The 13,113-nt window shown below is 45.0% G+C and overlaps 1 protein-coding gene across 4 annotated transcripts in view; it reads left to right on the forward strand.

Moving 5' to 3' along the window:
- The window catches only part of RECK (reversion inducing cysteine rich protein with kazal motifs), a 1,099,858-nt gene that overhangs the window by 174,804 nt on the left and 911,941 nt on the right, over positions 1–13,113 (forward strand). For all 4 annotated transcript variants that reach the window (XM_073630723.1, XM_073630721.1, XM_073630722.1 and 1 more), the window contains exon 5: positions 6,306–6,391. In XM_073630723.1, coding sequence (XP_073486824.1) covers positions 6,306–6,391 — 86 coding nt within the window. The remainder of the gene's footprint in view (positions 1–6,305; positions 6,392–13,113) is intronic.

Raw genomic sequence — 13,113 nt, forward strand, 5'->3', positions numbered from 1 at the left:
CGTTACATAAAATCTTGAATATCAGTTGAAACGCCCACTAAAATTGGAGTGAAGTACCTTTGATGTGATACAACAATGAAAAACTTCCCTGTAGAATCAATAACCTTGTAAAATGACAATTAGACAGAACGTCTATATTTCACAAATTCAACCGTTACTATACTGCAGGTAAGTAAGTGGTTAACAGCGTGAAATAGAATTGGACATTTGTTATGTCATAAAATGTAATCTATGAAAAAAATATATTGAAAATGGAATCTTTAGAGAAAAATCTACAAGGTGGTTATTGATTCTAGAGAAAAATGATCAATTGTATAATACTCATTAGATCAATATTTAAGAGAACACAAATGAATACAAGATAAAATCAACACAACATAATTACCCGTTCCAAAACGGCTACTGGTCTGAATTGCTGGTTAACAGAGTTTTTAGAATGGCTGCCGTGGCTTTCAAAATGGATACACTTAAAGAGGAATTACTTCTTTCGACCTCCGATTTCCAAAGCAACGGTGTTCAGGAATCTTCATGAATGTACAAGTGTGAGTAGATGAATGGTGTTTGTGTCTGCGTGTATGATTGATAGTAATCAGGTGTTTCTGAATGTTCTTGAGTCTCCCTTCATGGCATCTTTCTTGCTTCTAAATACCATCGCAGACAATAAGATCATAGAAATTATAATAGGCTCAGCCCAAAAGGTATGGCCTCTTTTCTATTGGTTAAGAAAAATCTAATGATTTACTTTGGTGAATTTCAGGTAATATCACCTTCAACCACTAGGCATCTCTGAGAGCAGAAAAATGTGTTCTGAACTATCTGTTAAATAAAATGTTCTATTTTCATAATGCGTATTTGTATTTGTATTTCGGTGAGAAGAATATATATCTTTAAGTATTCTGCTAACTGGTCTAATATAAAATCCGCTCAGTATAATTTTGATTAATCACTATTGCATAAAATGGATCTATCTATATATATCTTATAAAGACTAGACTGTCTAGGAAAGACACATGTTATATATATTAATCAATATCACATAAAATGATTATCTATATGGTGTAGCATGGGGGGTTGTTCAGCTCAGTGGTAGATGCGTTTTCATGTAGTGAGTCCACATCAGACAGGCGTTTATAGTTAAGGGCCTGGTAGCCCACGTTTATTAAATGATAAAAACGAAACAAAAGTCCACTCAGGAATCCCACGCAGGGGTTTAAATGTCATTCAGACACAACTGAAAATACAAGCCCACCTGGCTACTCTTCAACAGCACTGCTCCTACAGGCACTGGTCCCTCAAACCACCAGCTCTTCCAGCAATCAAACAACAATAAAAATTCTGCTCTACCGAGCCTTACTGTGTCCATAAACTGACCAGTCCTTGGTCTTGTAGTGAGTGTCCTTACAAAGGCAAATCCTTTATATCCAACATCAGGGATGAGCAGCCATGATCCTATAAGTCTCCTCACCTGGAGACACACTCTCTCTCTGAGAACTAGGACCAGCTGCCTTAATAAAGACCTGAAAAGAAAACCTTAAGTGTCGGTTCACACTGCCGCGAATTGGGATCCGACTTGTCAGCCCTCAAGTCACCCCAAGTTGTTTGACATTGGGAATTACATTATAGTCAATGAGACCCGTCTTAATGTACACTACTGAAGTCGCTCCGACTTCAGAAAAGGTTCCTGTACTACTTCAAGGCAACTTTTAGGTGACCTGTACCTATAGAATTCAATGGAAGTCGCTTCCAAGTCGGATCCTCATCTATAGTGAAGCGACTTTACAGGAAAAAGAAAAGATCATGAGGGGGAACTCCACTCCAAATTAAAAAAAAAAACGGCATGGGTTTCCCTCCAAGAGCATACCAGGCCCCTTAGGTCTGGTATGGATTTTAAGGGGAACCCCCTATGCCGAAAAAACGGCATGGGGGTCCCCCCAAAATCCATACCAGACCCTTATCCGAGCACGCAGCCCGACCGGTCAGGAAGGGGGGTGGGGACGAGCGGGCGGCCCCCCCTTCCTGAACCGTACCAGGCCGCATGCACTCAACATGGGGGGGTAGGTGCTTTGGGGAAGGGGGGCGCCCTGCGGCCTCCCCCCACCCCAAAGCACCTTGTCCCCATGTTGATGAGGACAAGGGCTTCTTCCTGACAACCCTGGCTGTTGGTTGTCGGGGTCTGCGGGCGGGAGACTTATCGGAATCCGGGAGCCCCCTTTAATAAGGGGGCCCCCAGATCCTGGCCCCCCACCCTATGTGAATGAGTATGGGGTACATTGTACCCCTACCCATTCACCTGGGGGAAAAAAGTGTCAATAAAAAACACACTACACAGGTTTTTAAAGTAATTTATTAAGTAGCTCCGGGGGTCTTCTTCTGACTTCGGGGGTCTATTCCGACTTCTCTGCTCTCTCCGGCCTCTTCTCCTGCTCTCCGGCCCCACCCCCTTTCCTGACCGGCCAGGCTGAGTGCTCGGATAAGGGTCTGGTATGGATTTTGGGGGGGACCCCATGCCGATTTTTCAGCATAGGGGGTTCCCCTTAACATCCATACCAGACCTAAGAGCCTGGTATGCTTTTGGAGGGGAATTCTCTCTCGCGCTCGCTGCAATAGGAAAATGTGTTTTTCCTATTGCAGCGAACGCGAGATGTACAGTACACTGTCGCAGAGAACCAGCACGATGGGATCGCACTGGAAACACATTCTCACGGGCAGGTACTGTATGTCACAAGAGCTGATTAGCTCTGATTGGCCACAGCCAAAGTCGCCTGTCCTGGGGGCGACTTGAAGTCGTGTTGTAAGTCTCTCAAAGTCACGTTGAAGTCGTCTTGCTAAGTCGCGCTGTAAGTCGTGTTGCCCCAGTGTGAACCGACGCTAAATTGCGGTCCACGGACGTGGCAATCTGTCCCACCCGGATCTCTATCAGACTTCCAATAAAACCAGCCCCAGAATGGAGTTTACCAATACAGGTTAAATAACGATCCTTCTTTACCCTGAAGTCTTTGCTAGAATTATCCTAGATTGCAAATCTAGGAATCCATGGAGGAACATATATCCCCATCAATCATTTTTCCTGTAAATTTTAACCTGTTTTACAGGCACCCTGCTACAATGGATAAATGTATAGTTCTGGTATATCTGATAAGGGCAGCCATCAGAATTTTTGGGGCCCCTTACACAGCTTTAGGCCTGGGCCCCCCGGGGCCTGATCACCAACATTCCCCAGGGCCTGCCCACTGGCCGTCCCACTGAATCCGCCCACATTGTGGAGACTGGAGGAATGGATAGATGGATGGTGCTGGGCGTGGATGTGGATACATTGTGGAGACTGGAGGGATGGATGGATGATGCTGTGTGTGGATGTGGATAGACAGGGCCTGTGCAAGGAATTTTGTCTACTTAGGTGAGTATGCATTTTGGTTTCCCCTCAACCGTCCTCCTACCAACCCCTACCATCCACAATGCAAACCCCCAATCCAATACAGTACAGTGTCATTATACAATACAGACTGATCTTATACACTGACACCATACTGTACATTATATGCAGACCAGTCTGTACCCTGCTGACACTTACGTACAGAGTGCAGGGTTCAGGAAAGTGTGAGGTACAGAGTGTAGGGTTCAGGAAAGTGTGAGGTACAGAGTGTAGGGTTCAGGCGAGTGCTAGGTACAGGGTGCAGGATTCTGGAGTGCGTTATGTACAGGAAGGAAGGTGGGTTCTGGCATGCGTTATGTACAGGAAGGAAGGTGGGTTCTGGCATGCATTATGTACAGGAAGGTGGGTTCTGGCGTGTGTTATGTACAGGAAGGAAGGTGGGTTCTGGCGTGCGTTATGTACAGGAAGGAAGGTGGGTTCTGGCAAGCGTTATGTACAGGAAGCAGGGTTCTGGCGTGCGTTATGTACAGGAAGGTGGGTTCTGGCATGCATTATGTACAGGAAGGAAGGTGGGTTCTGGCATGCGTTATGTACAGGAAGGTGGGTTCTGGCGTGCGTTATGTACAGGAAGGTGGGTTCTGGCATGCGTTGTGTACAGGAAGGTAGGTTCTGGAGTGTGTTATGTACAGGAAGGTGGGTTCAGGCGTGCGTTATGTACAGGAAGGTGGGTTCTGGCGTGCATTATGTACAGGAAGGTGGGTTCTGGCGTGCGTTATGTACAGGAAGGTGGGTTCTGGTGTATGTTATGTACAGGAAGGTGGGTTCTGGTGTATGTTATGTACAGGAAGGTGGGTTCTGGTGTATGTTATGTACAGGAAGGTGGGTTCTGGTGTATGTTATGTACAGGGTTCAAGAGAACACTAGGTACAGAGTCCATTCATCCATGTACATCCCAATGCTGCACCTCTCCTCCACTGCTAATAACCTCTGCAATACACACACCTCTCCTCTCCCCTCATCTTCCCATCCCCCAAAGCTCCACCATCCTCCACATAATTACTTTTGTAAAAGAACTTTTCTGTAAACTCCTTTTCAGCTTCATTAACATGGGGACAAGGTGCTTTGGGGTGGGGGGAGGCCGCAGGGCTCCCCTCTTCCCCAAAGCACCTACCCCCTATGTTGAGTGCATGCGGCCTGGTACGGTTCAGGAAGGGGGGGGCCGCCCGCTCGTCCCCACCCCCCTTCCTGACCGGCCGGGCTGAGTGCTCGGATAAGGGTCTGGTATGGATTTTGGGGGGACCCCTATGCCGTTTTTTCGGCATAGGGGGTTCCCCTTAAAATCCATACCAGACCTAAGGGCCTGGTATGCTCTTGGAGGAAAACCCATGCCGTCTTTTTTTTTTAAATTTGGAGTGGAGTTCCCCCTCATGATCTTTTCTTTTTCCTGTAAAGTCGCTTCACTATAAATGAGGATCCGACTTGGAGGTGACTTCCATTGAATTCTATAGGTACAGGTCGCCTAAAAGTTGGAAAAGGGAAAAAAACTGCGCTAATCAACTGTATCAGTAGGGTGGACAAATCCCCAAGCTGCAATATAGTGGGTTAAGCACAAAAATAAACGAACAAGAAAAAATCGTGCTATTTAAAGTCCAAAAAATAAATAAACACACGTGCAAGTGAAATTTCAGATGCTTCAGTGATCAAGATGAATAATGTGGTCTTCACAGAAGAATAATGAAAAGTGCATGCTTACCAGACAGTAAGCCAAAGTAGACAGTTGGCTAATAACCCAGCCTGAGTAGATGGTCAGTACTGTATGAAGTGTAGACCTTGCCGCCTCCTCAGCATGGGTTAGCAAAAATATCCATAGATTGTGTGTAAAAAACAAACAAAAACATACATAGCGTGATACCATCAGGGTTAAAAATAAAAATAAACCAAGAATAGTGACATCCACTATAAAAACAGCCGAGGTGGAAAAAAGTGAAATTAAACACCCAGTGGAAAGGATGAAAATAAATGCCCCCTCACCAGACAAAATGTCTCCTTACCAGATTTGGGCAAAAAAGAGCATTGGAGTAGTAAGAAACAAAAATCCACCCATTGGAAAAACAATTCAAGTGGGGCCGTCACAATACAGAGAGCCTCCTTACCAGATGTCAGGTAAGACTACGCAAGTAACAACACCAACAGGATGCCAGGTCATGATAGAAGACTTGTATGAGATGCAAATCAATCACTCAGCAGACAGGGGAAAATCCCACGGAGCTATAGTTAAAATCAGATGGTATCTTCTTGATGTCAGGTGGCCATTGTACCTAGACAAACTGAATGCTATCGATTTTATGTGTATTGCCGGGAGTCGGGACCAAAATTCATTATAGCCGCGAGTACTTTTAAATTACTTTTTTTCCTTTAAAAATGTCATTTTGCTCTTGGACTGTTGTAAACATGGGAAACACGCGCCACTTTACAGGCATACTATAAACACCCCCCAGGTACAAAATTTAAAGGAATATTACACTTTTATTGTTTCACTTTAAGCATTATTAAAATCACTGCTCCTGAAAAAACGGCTGTTTTTAAAACTGTTGTTTGCATTGATACATCTCCCCTGGGGCATGACCCAGGCCTTTAAAATTAGCACTTTTGATTTTTCCCATAGACTTTTAAAGGGTGTTCCGCGGCTTTCGAATTTGCCACGAACACCCCAAATTGTTCACTATTCGGCGAACAAGCGAACACCCGATGTTCGACTCGAATAGACGTTCGAGTCGAACATCGGGACCATCCCTAATCCTAATCATTGAATGTGCCAGCTGAGTGTTACTACTTTGCACGCTCCATACACATGCACACAGTTCTGTGATAAGTTATTATCAAAGTTTTCACAATGAATTTATTAATAATTTTAAACATTTATTCCAAATAGGTGCCTCTAAAAAGTCTGATGGATGGGTTGGTCTTGGTTGCTGTGAATTAGCAATAGCAGCAGAGTGCCGACGATCTTGCAAACAGGTTAGACTCCTTTTTGTTGAAAAAAACAACAGCAATCTGCTTACTGTGACTGTGTATATGCATTTTACCTATCTATCCAGCAGGTGGTGCTCTATCTATCTATCTATCTATCTATGGTAAGGTATTCAGAGGAAGTACCATCCTTATTGTGTTATATGCACTTGTTTGTGTCCTCTTCCTGTTCCATGATGATAAAAGGCATGTAATGTATTTCTCCATTAAAGTCAAGCTAATTGCTGAAACAAGAAGCTTCCAGCTCATAATTATTCAATAACCTGCTAATAGATTATGGGCCCAGTGCACCCAGCAGGCACCCAGGCATTCAGGCACTGGAAATAATTTTATAGTGGGTACTGTGAGTACTGTATGCAAGCTACTGAAATATGGCAAGCGGTTCAGATGTGAAGTTTACAATTGGAAAGCTGAACAATGCCAATTACCAGCTGTGGAAGTTTAAAGTAGAAATTATTCTAAGCAAGGATGACTTGTGGCAAGTGCTGAATGCAGACAGACCCAAAGACGGAAACACAGAGGATTGGTATAGGAAAATTAGGCAGGAAAAAACAACCATAAACTTGCTAGTGGAAGATGACCAGCTTATCCACATAAGAACAGAGAAAATGGCCAAAGGTATGTGGACTTCATTACAAAAGCTGTATGAGCGTTCAAGTCTAAACAGCAAACTGTTTTTGCTAAGAAAGTTGTACCAGATGAGACTAAAAAGAAGGCATGCAAATGTGTGACCACGTGAATGCTATGCTAGAGATCATAGAGCAGCTGCGTGCCATCAGAGAGGACATCAAGGATAATCATATTGTTGCCCTGCTCCTCTGCAGCCTTCCAGAGACATATACTGCTCTTATTAATGCTTTAGAAACCAGACAGAGCAGGAGCTGACACTGGAATATGACAGAGGGAAAGATAATCTGCACCATGATGACAAAGCTCTTAAGATGTACCATACCAGGTACCAGCTATGTAAAGACCACTGTGTACATTTTTTTGTATGTTTGTTACATGTCACATGCTGTTGCAATTGTTAAAATGGCGGAAAAAAAAATATTATTTTGACCTTTTTATTTTCTTCATCTAAGTGTGCTTTGCTATATTTTAGATGCGTTCTGTGTAATAACTGTTGTTGGCATCAGAACATCAGACAGAAAAGTTGAGGCAGTGTGTGGCAGTGGGGGTTTAGGTGGGGGTTTGGGTTATCGGTAAGCAGCACTCGTCCGAGGATACGGAAAAAAGTATGCCTGCGACATGCCAAAAACTTCCCGGCCACCATTTGGTAGGAAGCCTTGCCAAGAATATGGAGCATGGCGAAAAACTTGGTCATGCCCGGGATAGCATGACTCCTCTGGGTGGTGGTCTCCAGTACTAGTCGCAGCCTCACTTAAAGTATAAGGATCAGCTCCTTAGTCATCCAGATCTTCTGAAGAGCTTCACCCTCTGTAAAGTCATTGTCATGGTTATGCAGTAATCTTTGTCTGTCAGCTTACCTCTCCTTCATGTGTTCATCTTTAGAGGCCAGCCACCCTCACCTGATTGCTTATATAATCCTCCCTCAGCATAGCTCAACCTCGGCCTCTAATTAGGAACACTATATTAACCTGTACATTGCAAGCCAACCTTGCTGATCAATCATTGTGTGTTTAGCTTTTGTGTGCAACTTGCTGCGTCTCCTACCTCTGATTCCAGTTACCGATCTTGGCCTGTTCTCGACTATCCTTGTCTGCTTGTGACCCTGACCTTTGGCATGTTCTATGTTTATCCTTGTCTGCTAGTCGCCCTGACCTTTGGCTTATCCCTTTACTATCCTTGTTGTTCCAGCCTGCTGCTTCCTTCCTCTTTCTCCTGTAGTCTTCCGTGAGCATGAGCTGTGAGACTCTAGGGGCCGCGACCTGGAGCCAGACTGCAGCGCAGTCCATTCTCAGCACTAGGGGCTCTGGTGAACACTTGCTGGCTCTTAGACTCTGCGCCCTGGGGAATCTATGCTCTAGTTCCCAGTGGGATCTGTGTTGGTGCTCCAGTAGACCTGTTTCTTGAACCGCTCAGAGTTCAATCTGCAGCAGTCAGTCCTAGGGTCCACTACCTTAGCGATGCACTCCTGACTCCTATTGAGTGCATCTGTCACCTGGCCTCAGGTGACCTGACAGTCATCCAGAAGGGTCCTCTCCGCAAAATGTCACGGAGCCATGACAGCAACCCTTCTCCTCTTCCTCCTCCTCAGATGCCTTCAGAGCAGGTTAAATTGCAATAAATTGCATTCAAAGACCTCCATCTATCACTACCACTAACCAGGTGTTTCAGGTCCCAGTACCAGAGGAACTGAAACAATGTTTACTGGGGATTCTGTGTGATACCCCTGTGGAAGATATCCCTAGGCAGGCCATAGCTAGGGCACTATTTTAGGCCCATAAGTTAATATTATGGCACTGGACTTCCACGGACCCTCTCACAATGAAGGAGTGGATAGCCCAAATGGGAGACACTCTTCGACTGGAAAAATTTATTTTTCAGCATTGGGGTAGCTTCGGTAAATTTGACAAGATATGGGCCCCATGGTTAGACATGCGGGGCCTAGCACCGGTTGACCTGGTAACGGATCATCTGATCATTGGCCGGGGATGAGCAGTATATTTGACTTGCATATATACCCTACTACCCAAATAATGCATTTGGGTAGTAGGATATATATATGAAGTAGCATGCATGTATCTATGTGTTTGGCTTTTCATGGGTAGGGATGGGTGAACGGTTCGGCCCGAGCATAAGTTCGGGCCGAACTTTGGTTGTGCGGATGTTCTGGGAACAATGAACATTATGCGGTGTTTGCGGCAAATTCGAAAGCCACGGAACCCCGTTAAAGTCTATGGGACACTAACATGAAAAAACAAAAGTGTTCATTTTAAAGGCTTATATGCAAGTTATTGTCATAAAAAGTGTTTGGGGACCCGGGTCTTGCCCCAGGGGACATATAGCAATGCAGAAAGTAAAGTGGCACTCTTTTCCCGTGTTTAGAACAGTACCAGAGCAAAATGACATTTCTAAAGGAAAAAAGTCATTTAAAACTGATCGCGGCTGTAATGAATTGTCAGGTCTCGGCAATATAAAAACTCATTGAAAAAACGGTATGAAAAAAACGAACCCCAAACCAAATTTTTTTTTTTAAATTGTGTGGGGGTCCCCCCAAAATCAATACCAGACCTGAAAGGTCTGGTATAGATTTTAAGGGGAACCCTGCACCAAAATAAAAAAAATGGCGTAGCCCCCCCCCCAAAATCCATACCAGACCATTATCTGAGCACGCAACCTGGCAGGCTGCAGGAAAAGAGGAGGGGACGAGAGAGTCACCCCAAAAGCACCTTGTCCCCATGTTGATGGGGATAAGGGCCTCATCCCCACAACCCTTGCCCGGTAGTTGTGGGGGACTGCGGGCGGGGGGCATATCGGAATCTGGAAGCCTCCTTTAACAAGGGGGCCCCCAGATCCTGGCCTCCCCTATGTGAATTGGTAATGGGTACATTGTACCCCTACCATTTCACAAAAAAAGTGTCAAAAATAGTAAAAAAGACAGGAGACACTTTGGGACAAATCCTTTATTAAAAAAATTAAAAAATTAAAAAATTTCCCGCCATGTAGGTCCACCTCACGCCGCCCGATGAGCCAAAAAAAGAAAAAAAAACAGCTCTGCCTCAATGGGAGGCTCCTGCCGAGTGACGCTTCTTCTCGATGTCAGCTGTTATATAGCTGAGGGCGGGGGTCACTCGGTGACATAAACTGGCGACCCTACCTTCCTCTGACATCACGTGGCGGGATCTGGGGGTCCCCTTGTTAAAGGGGGCTTCCAGATTCCGATAAGCCCCCTGCCCACAGACCCCCGCAACCACCGGGCAAGGGTTGCAGGGATGAGGCCCTTGTACCCATCAACATGGGGACAAGGTGCTTAGGGGGTGACTCCAAAGCATTCCCCCCATGTTGAGGGCATATAGCCTGGTATGGTTCAGGAGGTGGGGGTGCTCTCTCGTACCCCCTCTTTTCCTGCGGCCTACCAGGTTGGGTGCTCGGATAATGGTCTGGTATGGATTTTGGATATTTCATTTTTATTGTCTCACTTAGCATTATTAAAATCACTGCTCCCGAAAAAACAGCAGTTTTTAAAACTTTTTCGCATTGATACATGTCTTACATTTTTTGCCTGTTCGCAAGTTCTGGTGCGAACCAAACCGGGGGGGGGGGGGGGGGGTTGTTCATCTCATCCTTTTTCATGGGTTGACTTATATCCTATTGTTTAATGCCATGTTACATACATGACTTCAAAATACCATGTAATGCTGTGGTGCTTACTGTATGTTCTGGACTTTGTAATGCTGGCACAAATTGTTAATAAAGTTCTTTTTGAGATAAAAAAAAAAGACCTCCATCGTTGGTAATGCTGCTAAGCCAACACTCTCTCCTCAAGCAAGACATACAGCACTGGTTACTGCCAACAAAACCCTGGTGTTAAATATCGCAGGTTTTTTACTTCCTGTTGCGTTGATAAATTGGACTTAACAGCTTACCGCACAATTTTTTGGGGATATTTACAGACAATTTCTTTTTCTAACATTGTTTAACACAAAATCCTTTTTTTTTTTTAATGAATTGGACTTTATTTACTGAATGCAATAATTTATGCAATTAGTCATGTGACCGCGTTATCGCATGCGGTAAATGTTAGTGCATTGACCCCTAAGTGTTGTTTCTCTCTTGTGCTTCATTCCTCTGTTATCCGCACGAGTAACTTCTGACAAGCTCTCCAACACATGAAATAACATGAGCTAAAAAATTGTGTCAGGGAGGGTGCTTAGAGGGTGATAAGCAGGGAGCTTGTCTATTGAAAAAACAACTCTGCATGTTCCTTTGTTCCTCTGCCTATGTGGAGGGGGGTGTACCTTTCCTCCAATCAGCTCTTACACAGTGTAACTGCAGTGTCCCCACCCACCTCTATGTATTGCTGAAAAATGAAGAAAGATTTTTAACATTATCTGCACTTTTCAAAGAGTGTAGAAAGGGAAAGACAGCAGATATACAAGTAAAACTTATGTAGGAGAATTTGTTTCATCTCTGTGTATCATCTGGGGCTATTCAGTTCACTGGGTATGTGAAGGTATGCAACCACTTTAAGCATTACCACAGTAAGAACCTTATGAAATGGAATTGGCCAGATAAAAAAGTGAATAGCCATGCAGGCCTATTTTTTTTAACCCAGTTGAGGTCAATGGGGATATTCTTAATTGTATTGTGGGACAATCTCATCTCATTGGTGCCGAGCGTATGCAAATATTCGGCCTCTTGGTGGCTGGGCCTTAGCGCCATCGGCCGCATATTTGCATGCAATAGCACCAGTAGAGCTGTGCCGAGCGCACGTGCCCTGTGCGCCCCCGACACAGTTACCGTTTGCAACTTGCGATTAGGAGCTTTCCAATCATGTGACAGCCAATCACATGACCGTAAGCCCCTTAAAGGCCCGGAAGGTGCCAGCTCTAAGGGGTTAAAGTTGTATTTGAGGAGCTGGAGAATGTAACTCTTAAAGTGTTACTAAACCCAGGACCCTGCATTTACCATATCTGGTCTCCCACAGTACACAGAACATGGAAATGCAATTATTTTAGTAAATATAAACTGCTAAATACCTTCTCATCAGCAGTATATAACAGTTTTGTGTCTTCTACCAGTGTCCTGCCGAGCACAGGTTAACACTTGTAGGAAGAGTTTTTATTCTCCTCTGACTATCCTATGAGACTGCAGGACCCCTGACCTTCCAGACAGTGCTGATTGGCCCTGTGCCGATCACATGAACCTTTCCGTAAAAAAAAAACCTCTAGCAGTACACACCAAACTGAGCATTTACAGAGTGCCCCAAAGGCTCTGTACATTCGGGAGATGAATTGGGGACTGTGGAAGAAGGGGAGGATCAAAGTAGACAGAATAAAACAGTCTTTTTACACAATGCACAGGATTAACTCCTTAGGTTCCTCACTGAGTATAACAAGCATGCTTTACTGCATATACAGACCGATTTTACTGTTGTGGATTTAGTAACACTTTAAGGCCCCTTTCACACTGGGGCGGGGGCGGTGTCGGCGGTAAAGCAGCGCCGCTTTATTGTAGTTTTAGTGGCGGTATTTGGCCGCTAGCTGGGTCGTTTTACCCCTGCTAGCACCGAAAAGGGGTTAAAGCTGCCCGCAAAGCGCCGCTACAGTGCTATGCCGGTGGTATAGCCGCGCTGCCCCATTTATTTCAATGGGCAGGAGCGGTGTATACACTGCTCCTTCACCGCTCCAAAGATGCTGCTAGCAGGACTTTTTTCAGCATCCTGCCAGCGCACCGCTCCAGTGTGAAAGCCCTCGGGGCTTTCACATTGGAGAGACTGCAGCGGCTATTTCAGGGTGCTTTGCAGGCGCTATTTTTAGCGCTGTAGCGCCTGCAAATCGCCCCAGTGTGAAAGGGGTCTAAGACAATTCATTTGACATGAACCAAAAGTAAACAACTAGAGAATGATAACAATATTGCAATCAAACCAGCTGTTTGAGGGGAAGAAGGTAAATAATCAGTGGTGTAGTGTTGGGGGGGGCCAGTGTGGTCATCCTGGGTGCAAAATTTTGAGGGGCACAGAAATTGGTTCCCCCCCGGAAAACCCACGGCTCCATCACCTGCTTCTCTCCTCCAGCTCGGCTCGT

The sequence above is a fragment of the Aquarana catesbeiana genome, linkage group LG05 (assembly GCF_042186555.1).
Source record: "Aquarana catesbeiana isolate 2022-GZ linkage group LG05, ASM4218655v1, whole genome shotgun sequence".
Classification (NCBI taxonomy): Eukaryota; Metazoa; Chordata; class Amphibia; order Anura; family Ranidae; genus Aquarana; species Aquarana catesbeiana.